The sequence below is a fragment of the Capsicum annuum genome, chromosome 3 (assembly GCF_002878395.1).
Source record: "Capsicum annuum cultivar UCD-10X-F1 chromosome 3, UCD10Xv1.1, whole genome shotgun sequence".
NCBI classification, from domain to species: domain Eukaryota; kingdom Viridiplantae; phylum Streptophyta; class Magnoliopsida; order Solanales; family Solanaceae; genus Capsicum; species Capsicum annuum.
Window position 1 is genome coordinate 229,727,486 of NC_061113.1, and position 20,325 is coordinate 229,747,810.

The 20,325-nt window shown below is 30.1% G+C and overlaps 1 protein-coding gene across 1 annotated transcript; it reads right to left on the minus strand.

The window, feature by feature from the left end:
• Positions 1-4,028: 4,028 nt before the first annotated feature.
• LOC107866124 lies at positions 4,029-5,857 on the minus strand. Its single transcript, XM_047409431.1, has 4 exons — positions 5,686-5,857; positions 4,516-5,335; positions 4,186-4,289; positions 4,029-4,102 (listed from the first exon to the last, which is right to left on the minus strand). Exons 2-3 carry the CDS (start codon positions 5,012-5,014, stop codon positions 4,186-4,188), a joined length of 603 nt encoding a protein of 200 aa, XP_047265387.1. The 5' UTR covers positions 5,015-5,335; positions 5,686-5,857; the 3' UTR covers positions 4,029-4,102.
• Between the last annotated feature and the right edge of the window lie 14,468 nt (positions 5,858-20,325).

The window sequence follows — 20,325 nt, forward strand, 5'->3', positions numbered from 1 at the left end:
ATAAATAGAAATAGCTTTATTTTCTAAGGGACGAATTCAATCATACCATTTTTTTCCCGACAAATCAGTATAGCACCCAAATACTTTTGCAGGATTTTTTGAAATCCTCTCATTTTTTATTTTTCTAATATCGAACCAACTTTTCTTTGGAGCTTGGCGTAATGTGTTATAAGATGTTATATTTTTTTTGTATATTTGTAATGTGCTATTTATAACATAAAGAATAAAGATATTTGCAGACATTGCGCTAATAAAGTTGTGTTGTCAATTAGAAACATCAGTCTGTCAGTCAAAAGAGAAGTGTACAATTCAAAGTGCATAAATTATGTGCACTATGTAGCTTGTAGGTTGCAGGAGATGTGCCATATAAAATTGTCTTATCAATCAGGGACGTTAATCCGTCAGTCAAAAGAGGAGTGTACAATACAAAGTGCATATATTATGTGCACATTGTAGCTTCTAGGTTGCAGTAGATGTGTTGTGTTATCAATCAGGGACGTCAAGCAGTCAGTTTAAAGAGGGTTGTATAGTACAAAGTGCATATATTATGTACACTATGTAGCCTCTAGGTTGTACTATATATCAATTCTCTCTTTGTATCGTCAATTTGTTTCAAAATATCTAGAAAGAATTTTCCTTCAATTTCCTTTATCACCTTCATTTGCTTTTATCACCTTTAATTTTGTGCTCCATGAATTATAATAGAAGGCTTGTTTGTGCCTGTGGGTCTCCTGCAGTTGTTAGAATTTCATGGTCTGATAACAACCCCGAACGTAAATTCCTCGATTGTATGCATTATGGTGTAAGTAATTTTTATATTTTCTATTTTTATCTTTTTTCTTAAAAGTAATTTTTACAACTTTATTTTTCATGAACTGCAGTCCCTATTTCGCACTCATTGCAACGCATTTGATTGGTATGATCTCGAGTTTCCACGTCAGGCAAATGTTGTGATTTTGGGCTTGTTGAAGAAGACTAACAAACAACAAAAGGAGCTGAAGGACAAAAAGATCTTAAAGCTAATTTTGAGCATTAGTGTGATATGTAATCTGATGATGTTCATTTATCTTTTGTGCCGTTGAAAGAGAATCGTCTATGTATGATATTGTATTTTGATAGATATAATAGTATTTCTCTGTTGAAGTACAAATATTCTTAACACTGGCCATCCCCTAATATAATTAATTGTGTGTAAAATTTACAAAAATGCATCCTTCACAAGCAGCTTTAGAAAATCCTGTTGGTTGTTGAGGAACATAATACAAAATTTGAAGTTGAGGAACATAATACAACATTTACATGTCATTTGAGCTTGTAGTCTTGTCAGATCTTTTAATAATGAAATAACGAAAAAATAATTTTGAAAGTTACATCCATCTAACAAAATTCTGTTGCTGCCAGCAGTATTCATACATATTACTTGCATTTGAATTTCAAACTAAAACAAGAAGAGGCAGCCTGTGCACTAAGCTCCTGCTACAAAATGAAAATTGCTTTTATTAGAAGAGACTTTAATCCTTGGATTACAGGTCCTGTTTCATGTTGTGTACTCTGCATTGACTTTGACATAATCATAACTTAAATTACAGCCCCATTCTAGCCCCAATTTGGATCCCTAGTATACAACAACCTGATTATAGAAAGAAAAGAATCAACAAAATGTACTTTGTAGATAGCTCTAAGTACATAAGCAAACTAATTCACTTCATACCTTCACAAGTGAAGACGAAGCTACTGAACGAGCAATCTTAGTTGCTTCAGCTTCGTTATCAGCACCATCAACTCTCACCTATGTCTAGTAGAGGCGAGCAAAGTTTTAAAAATAAAAAAATTAGGGAGAATCTGTGAGTTTACAACATTAAAAGGGTGCATAATTTTTATTTTTATAAAGTAGTAACTTTAAAAGGATGCATAATTAGTTGACATGAAAAGTAAATAGGCACTCCACTTACCTTTAATTTTGCCTCATGATATAAATTTATTGTAAAAATAAAATAAGGAATTTAAGAATAATAGAATTGAAATCAGTAAAATTGATTTTAACCCCAAGAAACATATGAAGTAAAAAGTACAAATAACATTCTTAATTTGTTTAAAGGGACAAGTAATATGAAAAGGAGGGAGTATTAAAGGAGTATGACAAATTGTTACCACTTGAACTATGTTTAAGATTTTGAACTACAATGCTTATTTATCATAATGTGGCACCAGATTGTCAGAATTTGGTTGTAGGGAGTAGGGACATATTCATATATTGATAATTGATACTGACTATTTTTCGCTCTTCTCGTCCATCTTTATTCTTTTGCTATAATGAAACTTTGAAATAATTCATGTACCTTGGGTTACGATAGAACATAAATTCACGTTCTCCATCCTTTCTCAGTGTTACAAATGCTAAAGTAGTATGAGCACCTGAATCAAAGTGCATACCATCACTGTTGACGTTGCTCTCCTTCAAAATATCAGCAAGCATGTAACCAAATTCGTCTTCACCAACCTGCTCGTGATTACAAGTTATAAGTACATGTCATAGATGCTTAATATATTTGAAAAGAACTATATTTTTACAATTTATATATCTTCAAAAAATTCTTTTTGAAATGTTATTTCATTTTCACATATTTTTTCTATTAATTTTCACAATCAGCAAAGGACTTATACGAACGAGCCAACTTAGTGCAAAATAAGATTCTTCAACATACATTCAAATTTAAAGAGTGCTATGTAATAACATGCGCTAGTATCTTTCAGAATAAAAATATGGCAATGAAACTTATAACTTGACCAATTTAGAAATAGACCATGTAAACCGCGCTTCAACTGTACAAGGCAAATATTCGCTACTGTTATTTATTACAGGAGATATTTTAGTACAAGTTTCTATACAAAGATCAACAACATCTAACTTTTTCTCTCCAATGGCTCTTCAACTATTTGAAAAACCTTTCAAAAAGGCAGCTGTAACAATGTGGAAGAACAATCAAATAAGGAATTGTTTGAAGTGTAGTAACAGATACTATAGAAATTCAGTAGAGTAAACACTAGTTAGTCATTTACTTATAACTTAGGTTGGTACAGTGAAGGAATCATCACTAGTATAAACAATATCTACCAACAAAAAATATATGAACAATCAGAACCATACAAAATTAACAAGATAGATCAACTTACTTGTAGTGAATAGCAATGGTACTGATCCTATCAGTGGTAAGACCATCACAATTGAATAATGAAAGAACCTTAAATCCATGAAATGATTTTGTCAAAAACTCCAAACTTTCATCACTAACATTCATTCTCTTCAACCTCAACTCCTCAAGAAAAGGGTACACTTTAGAAAAAACATCAAGCCAAGCCTGAATTACAACACCCCAATTCTCTGAAAAAAATTAAAGTCGAAAAATCTTGGTTTTCCTCATCTGGGAATGCTGACTAAGTTAACTAGGATAAATCTACAAAAATTGAGTTAACTAAAAAATCTTGATTTCTTCAAGGTGGGATTCATTTTTTTAGAATCAAAACAGCAAAAGCTCCTCTAGAAACTGTGTTGGCTATAAAAATTATGTATACAACACACAATTAATTCCAAAATATAAAAAAACTACTTTTCAAGATTTATAAAGGGATGTCACTTCGTTCAGCCTTCTCCACAATCACCTAAATAGCAAGAAGAAATAAGGAAATTGGTTGGATAAAAATCATACTATAAATTTTGTAGCACATCCAGAGAGCATTGCAAGAAAATATACTAAAATTATACAAATATTCTGTCAGGGTACTTACATAACTATGTGCCACAACTCCTAAATCATATCGACTCCCGCGGCCTAAGACCCCCATGCGCATCATCGTCTCCATCTATGTTGTCCCTCCTCTTTATAACAGCAACCGGATCAACACAATGCTTGCTTTTACAATTCTTCATATGTGCCAAAACCTACAAACAACAATTACACATAAGTAGATAATGTCAAGCTAATTATATTAAATAATTTACGAATATTAGTCTATATATTGCAATAATTACCTATGTCTCTTCCGTCACATCCATTGATCCATGAGATGCATCCTGAACAACAGAAGGTGCTAAATCTGAAATCTAAAAAAATACAAAAAAAATGATGTGTTAACATATTATAAATACGAATAGTCATTCAAAATTTATTTTTTAAAATTATTAACCTATGTGTCAGAGGGAAGCTTTATGACTGTCTGAAAAACCATGTTGAGGTCTGAACCGGATTGGATGACGAGGTGCAAACCAAATCCCGAGACTGCTAAAGAATCTATTATAAGAAAAATAGATAATCAAAAACACACAAAAAAACATAATGAAGTAATTGTTAATGCTAACCGCCACATCTCCAAACTCTGTAGAGCCAAAGCTCAAACGTAGAGTGCATGTCAAGTCTCAAGAGGGCATGTCATAATATGACTGTGGGTTGGGTTCATCAACCCAAGCAGGTGTAACATATGTCAAGAAATTATGAGACTCGGGCAAGGATGAACAACCTGGCGTAAATGGTGATGAATGAAAAGGCGACGAATGAACTTGATCATGATGTCCAACTGGGTCATCATCTACCGTTGCTTTAGGCTCTGGCTCAAGAGCCGGAAGTAATGGAGCATCTCCTACTCCCTCGTGTAAGAAGACACCATATCCACCTCTATGTCCTTCTCTACGCATAGCTACATCACCACATCCACATCCACGTCCTCCTTTCCCTCGTCCATGCATTTTGAGTGGTTGATGGTAGTGTTCGTCAGGAACTGTAGGCCCCTGAAAGGCCTGATTTGCCTGGTCAAAAGTCCTTCTAATATCATTAGCAATCTCGACTCCATGCTCTCTAGTCACCGAATCTAGACTCAACGTCCATGCTAAAACCTTGTCATACAGCTTCTTAAGGTCTCTACGCATCGCCTCATGTGAAGGCACAATCGAGACATACCTAGAACCTCCGACAGTGGGTTTATCCAATAACAATCGACCACATCGAAAATACCACCCCATATAGGCATCTAAGTTGACATCGTAATGTACCTCCTTAACTGTAGGCTGCTAATGGATCCATATATTAACAACCTAGTTATGCTCTGCAATAAATCGTTGGTCAACTGGAGATCGATCATCATGCTTAGCATGATTAGCTTGCCATAGAGGAGCCTCGAAAATGTGTTGTAGAAGCTCAAACTGTTGCATAACTCTGTCTGCTGGGTGACACTCTATAAATACTAAGCACAACATTGGCACTCATATCCGCCACATCTCCCGACCAGATGTGCAGCACGGAGGTAAAATATGAAGGATGTCACGATAAGGTGTCCACATAAACTAAATCAACAAAAAATAGTCAGTGTTAAAGTAAGCATAAAGAAACAAAGAGAGAATACAAATCCTATTTAACGTTATCTATTTAGCACGCTATGTCACGTATAGTTAATAAACTTATTAACTTACTCTCCTACCAACACGTACTCGTAATCAAGCTTCTAGCAGAGTAAAATATAAGTTTTAATGGTGTAAAATATATATTGACATTGCCACATGCGACACGATGCATGAATATATGACCCATCACAACACAACACAACACAACACAACGCATACGCTAAAAATCTGACATCGCACGTCACCATACATAATAATGTTACTTAATATTACAGAACATTAAGAAAATATACCTGCTCGGACGTCAAATAATCAAGCTGATCTCTCATGAGGACTATGGCATGGTGTACCTCTGTATCGCGCTTAAGCCTTTTACCTCACGTCCACTTCCTACCATATGGCATCAATAGCTTATCCTCATTAATATCACCAACCAGTCTCGATTAGAAGGGCAGGAACCTCTCCCAAGTCCATATCTAAAAGTTACATATTAGTTAACATTAACTAAACTAACGAACAATCGAACTAAAACTAACATTATAAGATAAAGTGTGATACCTGAAGGAGAGGAAGGAATCCTCCAAGTGTGATCCCACCAATAGATATACAACAAAGACACCAGTAAAGATAGGCTAGAACAGCGCTGCCCCAGCTGTAGTTCCCCATCGAGCCAAGATCAACAACAAAATTCAAGAACCGCAAATTCAATGAATTTCCTGATGTGTTCGGGAATAGGATAGCTCCTAAAATCAACAACATATATAGTCGAGCTAGCCTCCTAACCCTATCATCAGGAGTCTCATCTGTAATAGGATGGTGATGTACCTGCTGCCGAATATACTCGATTAATACATCAATGTTAAGACGGCTAGTCCTTGTAAAATTATCCGGTGCAGGAGTGAATCTAGTGTGAACTTGTAACATCATAGCCCAATCAGAATTATGATGTATTAGATTTGGAAATACCACAGGATTTCCCTCAACACGTAGTCCAATCAAAACTTGGACATCTTACAAGGTCAAAGTGACCTCTCCAAAGGGTAGGTGGAAAGTGTGTGTCTCTGGCCTCCACCGCTCAATCATAGCAGTGATAAGACTATGATCAGGCTATATTTTTTCTACCCTAACAACATCCCATAACCCCACCCTGAAAATATACTCTATGATGCGCTTATGGGGGTGGTTATCAAAAAACGTCCAGGCCACATCATATATTTTTGGTTTTGCAGCTTGATTACAATTAATATGTTCATCTCATAATTTTGTGATCTGTGGCTCTCTTGTAATGTAAGTAATGAACGATCAATGGGCCCAGGATGCAATGTCTGCTGCATTATAAAGACCTGCAAACCAAATTCCATTAACGTATCTTTATATTATATTAAAATTTCATTACCACTATGATCAATCAAGATAAATGAAGAAAGGTGACAAAACTGATGATGTTAATGTTGAATTCATTAGTATTTCCATCTTTGAAAGTTGAAACATAATGAACTGATTGTTATTCTTGAATTCATTTGCATTTTCCCATGAAAATTTCTTAACATATTAAAATAGAAGTATAGAAACCGGCAAAATGATAGTCAACACTGATTGACAATTCCTTCTTAATTTAATACTATTTTCAAACACCTAAAATTCACGGAAATTTTAGCATCAGTTTGTTAAAATCCATTATTATCCTCTTTAACCCCAATTTATAGCAAATCTTTTAAGAGCATGAGTTTTTGTCAATCTAACTCTCATTTTCCGCAAATTATCTACGCTACAACAATTCTAACTTTATAAACTGCATCCAAAATTTTCACTTTTAAATAGATACACCTAACAAACTTCAAATCTATCAAAAATACACCTTTAACATAATTAAAAAATAACCACATACATACAACCACATTACTACCCTTTTTTTTTATTTTGAATATACAACTAAAAAAAAATATAAAAAATACACGTTTAACATAATTAAAAAATTAAATTTCAAATATCAATGGAGTAAAACTAACCTTTTTCAATGCTTTTATACCACTTAACCGACAAAAAAATAATCAAATTCCGGATCGTCAAAGGGCCACCACCGTTGAACTTTTTTTCAAAAAATACAAACAGCGGAGACCATCACAGACAAAGTGGGGGACCAAAATATGAATTTTTAAGAGCGATGAAAAAGGGAGACCATTGATTTTTTCTTTAAAGAGAGGATTGAAATGAGTATGAAGGTGAATAGTGAAAAGATAAAGAGATAATAATGAAAAGATAAAGAGATGTCAGCTGTAAAGATAAGAGAGAATGTGCACTTAATAAGTGCACAATCTATTTAAAATACATTGTGCACTTATTAGTGCACAATCTATTAAAAATAAATTGTGCACTTATTAATTGCACAATTCATAAAAAAATGGATTTTGAACTTATTTAGTGCACAATCCTTAAAAAAATGGATTGTGCACTTATTTAGTGCACAATCCATAAAAATTGGGTATACGTTTTTTTTTTGGGGGGGGGGGGAGGGGGGATTAATTTCACTTTAAAAAAGTCCGGAGGGAAATTAATTCCGGTTAAAAAAGTATAGGGGGTAATAGAACCCCCACAAAGTTCAATATGCTCCACTGAAAATTTGGTTAAAGTTCAGGTATTTCCCCTAAATTTTTTAAAGAATTTTTAATTAAAAAAAAGTGCATATTAACGGATACCATGATAATAGTATCAACCATTCATTATCAAATAAAATTAGGTGATTTTATATAATCATTCCGTAACTTACAAAAATGTTTTAAGGTTTCAATATTATTTTTATCAATCTTGTGATATTATTTCAGAGAATTATATCGCCTCGTCAACTTGACTGTAAAAATTAGATACATTTTCTAATTTGAAAAATAAATGTACTTCTTATCTATTTCATTTAAAATATAACTACCTATTTTAAACTCTAAATTGACATTCTTTGTCTTTTTAATTTATTTTTAATATTATGATTTGTGTATTTTTAAATTATATTATGCACTTATTGATAAAATATATTAAAATCTAATTTAAGAAGTAAAAAAGTAAAAATAATTGGAAACCTATTAATATTCATGTAAAAAATAAGGATTATTTAAATTTAAATTTTAAATTTGATAGACTATTTTGATCATTTTTTCTCATTTTTTGAATCACTTTTAATAATTATTAGTTTATAAGGAAAATACACAAATTTAAATAATATTATTGAAAAAAAATTTTAATAAGACATTTTTCTAAGTTGAGTGATAATATAAGAAATTTACTTTTTCATTCTTTAAATAATGACTTTGTCGTGGCTGAATGATCTTATGTTCATGGATAGAACTGTGTATTGTGCTTTTTTGGACGGACATGTTCATAGAGAAAACATGTGTACCAACAGAAACCTCTTTAATAAGGTACACCAATTTTTTAAGACAACTGTGTTACGCTCTGTGGAAGAACTTGTTGGTATTTGGAGAAACTAGAAGGCATATATATTTTGTGGTAAAATAGATCATTTATATTTAGATTGTGCACTAAATAAATGTATAATTCATTAAGAAATAAATTATGCATTTATTCATAAAAATATAGATTGTGCACTAATAAGTATACAATGTGAACTTCATCTTTTTAACATCGTTGATAAGACTTTCGTTAAAATCTAAAGGTATTATGCACTTATTAAATGCATAAAATTTATTTTGATAAAAAAAATTTATATGACATACATTGATATTTTTTTTAGTTTGAGGGCATATTTTGGTTCCGAACTCCACACTTAACTATAACAAAAAAATATTTAACGACAATATCTTAATTGTCGTTAAATTATTTTTTAAATGCAATTATTAGTTAAAATAATATTTTAACACTCTTTCTAAACACCCCTAACCCTTGTAGCGATATTAAATTCAATGACAATTAATTAATAACAATTAAAATTTTAGTACTCTTTATTAAAATACATATTCATTACCGTTGACGACTTTTTTATTGTAGACTACAACGGCTGCAGTGTATCATGTGCTGGCAGGATAGTAATATCTTGTTCCAAGGAAGAAAAGCAATTGTCAACAATGTTGGTCGGATTCTTCAAAAATATCAATGGGTACGTGTCAAATCCTTAAAAAATAGTGTATTTTTGAAAAAATTGACACGAATACGGTAATATTTTTGAAAAATCCGAACAACTTAAATTGCGAATGCATTTTGAGGAAGATTATTCAAGCCATCTTGTTAGAGCTAGAATGCAGATTAAACTAGCTCGTAGAATTAGTAATCTGAATTTGTATCCTTATTAGCCGGTAGTCAATGGTAGCTAGGAAAGTAGCTACAAGTAACCAATACCTAGGAGTGTACAGTGTATATGGTTAGATATATTCATTGGTGATAGATTATAATAGATTTCTGAAAGTATTAAATTTATTATATTAAAAACGTGATATAATAAAATTATCTTTACTATTATGGTTTATTGAGATATGTGTCAACTGTCAAGTTAATTGTGGACAAGTAAAGATAAGCTGACGGAGTATCATAAATGTCATAGTAATCAGCGGAAGCTTTCGACATAATACCTCTATGGTCCCTTATAATAGTATCACCAATCTCGAATTGTCCTTACTACGTCAATCAATATTTTTAGTTTCACCTAATCAAGATCAGGTTTTAACCACAGAACAGGTTTAGAATGAATTATAGGTAACACTTATTTTAAATACTAATCTGAATCAAGTAATATACATTATATAGAACGTAAAAATCTCCCAAAAAAGAAAATACTACTTTCTTTCCACTCTAGGCATTTGGAAAGTGCAAACTGCATAATTGAGATCTAGAAAAAAAATTATTATTGAACGAAAAAACAGATCTTTAGACAATGAAATATAATTTCTAGGGAGACAAATTTGCCTATGGAAGATTTAAGAGGCTCCAAGTGGCAAAGTTATATTGTTGTAATTTGTTGCCACTCTTTAGACAGCTCAAAATTATTGAAGTATGTATGAAATTTAATGTGGAAAAAACGTAATTGTCGCATTATTGGACAGGTGTTCTAATTTTATATGCAAATCCCTCTAAAACCTTTTTCTTCTTAATGAAGTAACACCAACCCAAAATACCCAATGAACTTTGAGATAGCTTAATTTTATCCTCTAATATGATTTTGGAACTTTTTTTTTAGAAAAGCCTTTGACGTTATGTATATGATATTTCTACACGTCCTAATAATTCATATGAGTTATGTCTGACTTTTACCTACGAATGGATTGAATTGCCTAATATGTTGTCTAACGTGTTCCAATAGAAGCAGCAAAGAGAGTAAATAATAAACACAATAATTTTACGTGGAAAACACTCGATTCATAAAAAATGTAAAAAATTACGACTTGTACCTATATAGGATTTAACCCCAATTTCATTAAACACAATGAAGCTCTCAACAAAAGATTACAAACTTTATAACCTAAGGAATTATAAACTCTAATTCTTAATGTTCAACAATTTATTCAAACTGTTGAAACCCACTTCACGTTTCCCACTTGAAAATCAAATTACAAAACTACAACAACCCTCGAAACTAACTGTAATTGCCCAAAAACACACAAACCTCCCAAGGTTTATGTTCCCAAGTCTTTGAGTTATCCCAACTCGAAGACTTAACTCCTAAACCAATTTATAACACACTACTGACACTAAGAAAGCATGAAAATTACAACTCAATAAACCTCCTAATACATATTAACTAGAATAGAAGATTGTTAGACACATAAATGAAACATGTCCTTCAATCTACTTCACGTATTAGGCTGCACTTCGATAGTTAGGTAGAACTCTCTCAAATATTGTCCTTACTTATTTGCTCGTGTTCTACCTTTTCTACTCAACATATGTGCATCAATTTCGTTTTGAGAGATCTTGAATATTTATAACTTCTATTGATTTTCACAACCAAGTAGATTTTTCAATGCTTCTTGGACTCTCTTCGAGAGTATTGCAATCAAACACTAACTCTTCTTTTCAACCAAGTAGACTTTCAATTCTTCTTGGACTCTCTTCCAGAGTATTGCAGTTAAACACTAACTCTTCTTTTTGATAATCTCCAAATGTTTGTCTGAAGTAACAAACTTTCTTTTCGTCTCTAACTTAAAAATGTCCTTGAACTAACTAAATAGCTCAAAAGTATTTCTTCTACTAATAGTTATTGCAAAAGATACATAAATGAATTTTTACATAACTATGAACCATATTAAATAGATAATATTATTTAATCAAGGATAATTTTAAAAAAAAAACACTTCCTATTTCCTATAAATGAGTATATTTTTAAAGAATGTGTCCAAATTAAAAATCCAGTGAAGTAGTTCGTATTTCATTTTCTAAAGTACTAGCACTAAGTTACTTACGAAATCTCATCTCTCTCAATATAGAGAACTTCTCTTTTTAATACACAACTTCAAGTGAGAATTCCAATTCCGTTTGTTCCCGGCTAAAGCGTTGTCCCTGCCACACTGCTTCAACAACAGCTTCTTGGCGGAAGCAAAAATTAAAGGGCAGCTGGGAAAAAGTTCAATCACAAGGATTTATCGTAAGCTTCTCGATGGATTTGTTAGATTTTATTACTATATTTCAAGAAGAGTCAAAAATGAATATTCAATTTTGAAACAAAAATCAGATAATTTGACTAAATAGCCTTTCATTTTCTTGGGACGGTGGAGTATTTTTATTGACTTGGTTTACATGTACCAGTCTGCTATTTGATTATTTTAACTTTCAGCTATTTACGACTTAGATGTATATTATTTGCTACCAAAATTTCTCTATTTCACCGACAACTCGTTATATAAAACTTGTTTTAGTGATAGCTTGTATCTAAAAGTGGGAGGTATAAATATTTAAATTGTTTTGGCAGCGAAAATAAAAGAAATGCATTTAATTAATTAAGCAATGAATATTTCTTTTTCTAATTTAGAGGTTTAGAAGAACAGTACTCTAAAATCAGTGTATATAAGTCATTCTCAATCAATTTAAACATGCACATGATTAGGAAAACGATTGCTTGGAATAAGAGATGGACAACTCACTCATTCTTCTTGAAACATGTCAACTACAAATAATTGCTATATATAGTAAGCTTTAACTAGTGACGGAATTAAAATTTTCATCATCAATATTCAAAATATAAGCAAAATAAAAAAATATATCAATAAACTAACAAATTTAGCATCAACTTTAACTTTAAATGCACAATATAATCATCCAATAAAGACATTCAGATAAACCCCTTATGTCCCCTCGCTCCACCCATTAGCTTAATCATTAGGCATAAAATAGATATGCATATATAGTCCTCTTCTGAAAATATATTAAAGACCTTTCGCAATATTTTTATAGATTATCCGTTTCAACGTATAACGTTGGTACTATAGCTTCCATAAGTTTTTTATTCTTTAAAAAACTTATCCATTTTGCAACTTGCCACATTAACTATTATATATTCAAGGTGATCTTATTATTAACTTGAAATATAGTACGTTATACGTAAGCAATAGAAAGACCAAAAGGTGATTTATTCCATTTTGATCGAACAAGGGAATCAGAATATATTCAATCCAGATTAAAGTGCTTTTTCATATGGCTAAAGTAAAGCTAAAGAGCTAGGCATGTCATTTAGCAAGGGTCGTAAACTGAAAAAATGAATTTACTGTTGGGGAATTGTGGTATAATAATAATAACAATACTATTTAACAGTCAGTAACACTAATAATATCAAAATAATAAAATTAGCAGTACAACAGTGTATGATAAATAACAATACTAAAATAATAATAACAATAATAGCATAATAATAATAGTAATAATAATAATAACAGTATAATAATAATAATAATAATAATAATAATAATAGTAGCAATAATAATAATAACAGTATAATAATAATAATAATAGTAATAATAATAACAGTATAATAGTATAAAGATTGCTGACAAATTAATAATCCAAAATATTAAATAAATATTATAGCGATATTATTTTAAGTAATTTATTAATTATACTTGAGTCGTGCTAGGCACTGTCCTAAGAAACTATTTCAGCAGTGAGAAATGTTTCCCCAGGATTAAACAAGTATTTCTCTGATTAATTAGAGAATGTTCCGAGATAAATAAATCTTCCCTAATTAACCAGAGGATACAAGAATCAATAAAATTATTAAATACAAATACCAACAAGTTAATATAGACGGTGATATAATTAGGGTAAACAACATAAATCAATATAGACGGTGATATAATTAGGGTAAACAACATAAATCCCAATACTTTACTATCTAATTACTCTCTCTCCTTACTTTTATAATAATTACATAAAATCCCACATATGATACATTAATTAACGTCATGATACATTAGTTTATGATACATTAATAAATCTTTAATTATGATTAAAAACGGAAAGAAATGGTAATTAAGCCTACAGTTGAGCAATTAATGCGCTTAATTAAAGAAATTATTGTTTAAATTACCTAATATACGTCATTTAATAACTTATGATAACAAATATCATAAGTTTTCCTATTGTGTAAAAACTTATGATATATTGTATTATGGTAACAAATATCTCATTTAATAACATTGAGTTCATGATACACCACAATTCATGGCACATTACATTTATTTGCGGTTACTAATACATTATTATAATTTTTGCTTAATACTTTATATGTATAAAAAATATCTGATACATTGTATTAAAAGCTAAATATCTTATGATACATTAGTTTATATGCAAATACAACAATATTATATCTACTATTGTATTGTTAATTTAAGTTTCTGATACATTAAATTATTTTGATTGAGATACATCACTGTAATTAAGTTTGCATTATACTTGACTTATTTTTGAAAATATCTGATACATTGTATGATTTACATTAAGATATAAAATTACAATTAGCTTATATGAAACATTGCTGAAGAGTAAAATATCTTTTCATGCATAATAGTCTAACAGATGGACGAAAATTAATTTATAGAAATTGTAATAAAAACAATCAAAAGTTTTGCTTAAATATCATAGCCATTGTCCAGAAAGTTTTGATATTTCAATCTATTTTCACGAAAATCAATGTCGTTCATATCATAATGAAATGGTGGAAATTAAAAAAGAAAGTTAATGATGGAAAGATGGAGTTGTTAGATCTAATTGAGTAATAAATGAGAACATGGTAGAAATTCAAAAGAAAGTTAATGGAAGTTATAACTTGAATGTTGAAGTAGAAGATGAAGATGAGAACATGGTGGAAATTTAAAATAGGTGAGTTGAGAAAATTGTGGGATATATTTCCTGATTTTGGGGCTTGATTTGCGACACAATAAGGGGATGTGGGTGGGTTTTTTTAGATATATCAGAAAAGAGGCAACTATTTTAAGTAAAAAAGAATTTTTGTAATTAGTTTAGTTGGATGAGATTTTAAGTAATAATAGAAACTAAAGGTGTGGTTATAAGTAATTTATCCATATAATTAATAGAATCTTTTTTTTTAAATTAAAATATATAATAATAAAAGGAAGTAAAGAGATGGGAAAGGGAATAAGAGAACTTAAAGGAAAAATGGAAAATTGTTACAACAATGTGGCAAAGGAAACTGTCTAGGCAAAGAATAAAGTTACTATTTTATCATAATATAACAAGTATTCATACACTTGTCTATTAACCAAAAGGAGAAAATTTACATCTTTCAAGTTTAAGACAAGTGTTATATCAGGTGGCAAGAACGAACCATGCATGAATTTTAATATGCCTTCTTTCCAAGTAAAATTACTACACTACTATTATAAATTATTTGAAATAAATAATTATTTTTCCTACAATACCTTTATTATTTAAAAATAATTTATAGAAAAAAAAAAACCTTTTAACTTGTTGGATTTGTATGGACAAAATACAGTAGGTTTAATGTCTTCTGGGCTATGAATCAAACTTAAACCAATAAAATTTAACTTACAAAATTATCGGTGAAATATAATATTTCTATGAACCTTATAATTCTTGTTGTAAGTCAGAGATTTTATCAATCATATTTTGACTGTATTTTTGTTGTTCAACGCGGTTTTGCGCCAATAGGCCATGCGTGTGCCTGGTATTCATAAGAGCTCTAGAGACTAAGGCCAAAAGTTTCATGGGAAAGACCTCATTCCACTTCTCATATAGGTGAATTCATCAAGTGTACACTGTTTTAAATATACCATCCATAAGGATTATAAATTCATTAAGAGTTAATAACTCATCCCTCAATTTTATTAGTAGTTCAAGCATTCTCAATAAGTGCGCAGAGTCAATATCGACTTGTTATTACCCATATGAACCTACTTCATGGGATCTCCAATCACATAGGTTGGGTTACCATCTCTATTGATAATCATATTGATCTTAACCCCATCTCTTTTGATGTTTGAAGAATTAATTTTCTTCCTACGAGTTTAGTTAGTGAATCGGCCGAATTCAATTCTGACTTCACATAATTAATGAAAATTATTCCATCTCTCATCAATTGTTTAATAACATCATGCCTCAATTTCATGTGTCTACTTTTACAATTATAAGATTTATTCTTCGCAATAGCAATTGCTGCTTGACAATCACAGTGTCTATACATAGGAGGCACCAGATCATCCTTTTTTTAAAGGGATATGAGGTGACAGATCATCCTTTTTAAAAGGGATATTTGCTAAGAAATTTCTTAGTCATTCAGTCTCAGTACCAGCTAATTTCAGAGCCACAAACTCTGATTCCATAGTTGATCTAGCAAGGATCGTCTGCTTAACTGATCTCCATGATACTGTACCACCACCAAGGGTGAATACATAACCACTAGTGTATTTTGTCTCATCTAAATCAGAGATTCAATTTGCATCACAATACCCTTCTAAAGTTGAAGGAAATTCACTATACAAGATACCGTAATTCACGGTTTCTCTCAAATATTTTATTAACCTCATTAATACAGACCAATGCTTATTATTGAGATTATGAGTATATCTACCCAGTCTACACACAGCATAGGCTATATCTGGCCTAGTAAAATTTATTAAATACATTAGACTCCCAATAATTTGTGCATATTTAACTGAGCTACCGGGTACCATAATTTTTTTTTAATTTAGAATTAGCATTATAAGGAGTGGCTACTGGAGTTAACTTTCAAAATTCAACTTTTTTAAGAAGTCTTTACACATAATGCTCTTGAGAAAACATTATTTCATCTTCACTCCTTATAACTTTAATTTCCAATATCAAATTTACTTCACCCAGATTTTTCATATCAAAGTTAGTAGATAAAAATAATTTAGTACGTTTCACAATATTTATACATGAACCAAAAATAAGCATGTCATCAACATATAAACAAATTATTACATAATCATTGTGTACTACTTTTGTATAAACACATTTATCTACCTCAACGGAAGAAAAATTGTCTTTTTTTAAGACTTGATCAAATTTCTCATGCCACTATTTAGGAGCTTGTTTAAGGCCATAAAGAGATTTAATTAATTTACAAACTTTATTTTCTTGTCCAGAAATCACACATCCTTCAGGTTGAACCGTATAAACTTCTTCTTCTAAATCGTCATTTAAGAAAGCTGTTTTTACATTCATTTGATGGATAAAAAGTTTATGAATTGATGCTAAAACAATTAATACTCGAATAGAAGCAATTCTTTTTACTGGTGCAAATGTATCAAAATAATCAATATTTTATTTTTGAGAAAATTCTTTAGCTACTAATTGGGATTTATATTTATCAATCGATCCATCCGGATTAAGTTTCTTTTTGAAAATTCATGTACAATCAATCGGTTTTACACCAGGTGGTAAATCAGTTAAAATCCATGTATTATGTTTCATAATTGAATCAAGTTCATTTTTTATTGCTTCTTTCCAAAATTTAGCATCAGAAGAAGATAAAACTTCAAAATAATTTGATGGTTCATTATCAACAAGAAAAGTCTGAAAATGATTTCCATAAGAAAAATATTCTTTTCTAGGTCTTTTACTCCTTCTCAGTTCCTCAATATTAGAGGTAGATTCATTTTCTCTTTCAACAGGTACATGAGAGATTTTATCATATAGTGAAAAAATATGTTCAAAGAATTCAGTGTTTTTTTGTCTCAATTATAGTATTATTATCAAGGACATTACTTTTTAATACAAGAAATCTATATAGAACACTATGTTCAGCATATTCAATAAACATGCAATCAGCAGATTTAGAACCTATCTTTCTCTTTTTAGGTTCAGGAAGAAGAACTTTAGCAAGACAACTCCACACTTTTAAATATTTCAAATTAGGTTTATAACCTTTTCACAATTCATAAGGGGTTTTGCCAGTTCTTTTATGAGGAATTCTATTCTGTAAATGACATGCAGATAAAATAGCTTCACCCCACAAATTATCAGGAGCATTAGAGCTAACTAACATAGAGTTCATCATTTCTTTCAAAGTCTTATTTTTCCTTTCAGCTACACCATTAGATTCAGGTGAATAAGGCAAAGTTACTTCATAAATAATACCTTTTTTTTCACAAAAAACATTTAAAGATATATATTCTTCACCTCTATCAGATCTAATTCTCATGATTTTTCTACTAAGCTGATTTTCAACTTCAGATTTATAAGATGCAAAAGCATCAAATACATCATCTTTATTTCTAAGCAAATACAACTTAGTAAATCTAGAAAAATCATCAATAAAAGTCACGTAGTATTTTTTACCACCTCTAGTCATAATTTGTTTTAAATCACCCAAATCAGTATGAATTAAAGATAACAGATCAGATTCTCTATTAACTGAAAAACATGAATTTTTAGTTATTTTAGCTTCAACACATATTTCACATTTATCATAATTAATTGAATCTAAATCAGTAATTAAATCAAGTGATTGCATATTCTTTATATAAGAGAAATTAACATGTCCTAATCTAGCATGCCATAAAGAAATAGACTCAGTCATATAAGCAAAAACTGATGCATTATCATTTATAATATTAAGTAGATAAAGTCCACGATTACAACGTCCATTTTCAATAAGAATATCATTTTTAGTTAGCATGACATCATTGTTTTCAAATACAACCTTTATTCCAACATTTCCTAATAATGCCACATAAATCAAATTAATTCTGATATTAGGAACATGCAATATATTACTCAATGCCAAAATTTTACCAGATGTGAGTTTGAGAAGAACTTTGTCTTTTTCAAGAACTTGAACAATTCTCGAGGTCTCAAGATAAACAATTTCTTCTTCTTTCTCAACTTGGGTGTATGATATAAAATTATTTTTATTTATACAAATGTGTCTAGTAGCACCAGATTTTACCACCCAATTTCTCACATTGGTCTCAACAATTATTTCTGAAATGACCGCAATAATTATATCATCCGTTTCTGTCAAACTTAATTTTGACTTAACGGGATTGTCATTTCTTTCACATATTCTCTTGCATTGAGATACAACTTCTATAAAAATTTTATTATTAGCATTAGGCATGTAATCAAATTTATTTTCATACCTGTAATCTGCAGTATCATAATTTTCTGACAAACTGACTAGAATGAAAGCAGCCAGAGCAACACCAACATCATTATTATGAACGGTCTTAGAATCAATATTATATGCCATAGTTTCTTAGATTGTTGAGAAATAGTGGTACAATAATAATAATAACAATATTATTTAACAGTCAGAAACAATAATAATATCACAATAATAAAATTAGCAGTATAACAGTGTATGATACATAACAATACTAAAATAATAATAACAATAATATTTAAATTTTTAACACAACAACAACAACAACAACAACAACAACAATAATAATAATAATAAGAGTATAATAATAATAATAATAATAATAATAGTAATAATAATAACAGTATAATAGTATAATGACTGCTGATAAATTAATAATACAAAATATTAAATAAATATTATAACGATATTATTTTAAGTAATTTATTAATTATACTTGAATCGTGCTAGGTCGTGCTAGACATTGTCCTAAGAAACTATTTTAACAGTGTGAAATGTTTCCCCACGATTAAACAAGTATTTCCCTGATTAATTAGAGAATGTTCTGAGATAAATAAATCTTCCCTAAGGATACAAGAATCAACAAAATTATTAAATACAAATACCAACAAGTTATTATAGATGGTGATATAATTAATAGAATCCTTTTTCTTTAATTAAAATATATAATAATAAAAGGAAGTGAAGAGATGGGAAAGGGAGTAAGAGAACTTAAAGGAAAAATGGAAAATTGTTACAGCAATATGGCAAAGGAAATTGTCTATTTATAGGCAAAGAATAAAGTTAGTATTTTATCATAATAGGATAAGTATTCATACACTTGTCTATTAACCAAAAGGAGAAAAGTCACATCTTTCAAGTTTAAGACAAGTGTTATGCATGTGGCAAGAAAGAACCATGCATGAATTTTAATATTTTTTCTTTCCAAGTAAAATAACTACACTACTATTATAAATTATTTGAAATAAATAATTGTTGTTCCAACATTTATAATACATCGACTTACCTATCGAGTGAAATTATCTAAGAAAATAGTGTGTGTAGTTTATTCCTACCTTGTAAGAAGGCAGAGAGATTATGTTGTTTTCAACAGATCCTTGTCTCAAGTAAATCATATCGAAATAGGTATAAAAATGAATTATAATATAAATGGAATTTCCCTTGATGGTATATTTTAAAGGGAATGATTAATTGAATTAATAAACGAATTCGATAGTTAATCAAAATTAAGAGTATAAAACTAGAAGTGCATTTGGCTGGGTTCATAACTCACGACTTAATAGACAATTTAACATTATAAGGATTCATGATTAAAAGTCACGTACCCAACCCA

What these genes read in the sequence shown, in the direction of transcription:
- LOC107866124 (XM_047409431.1), bottom strand. Translation starts at nt 5,014, where the DNA reads ATGGGGTGGTATTTTCGATGTGGTCGATTGTTATTGGATAAACCCACT. An exon ending in TTCATCACCATTTACGCCAG is followed by an intron (nt 4,290 to 4,515) that starts GTTGTTCATCCT and finishes TTCTTATAATAG; the next exon opens with ATTCTTTAGCAGTCTCGGGA.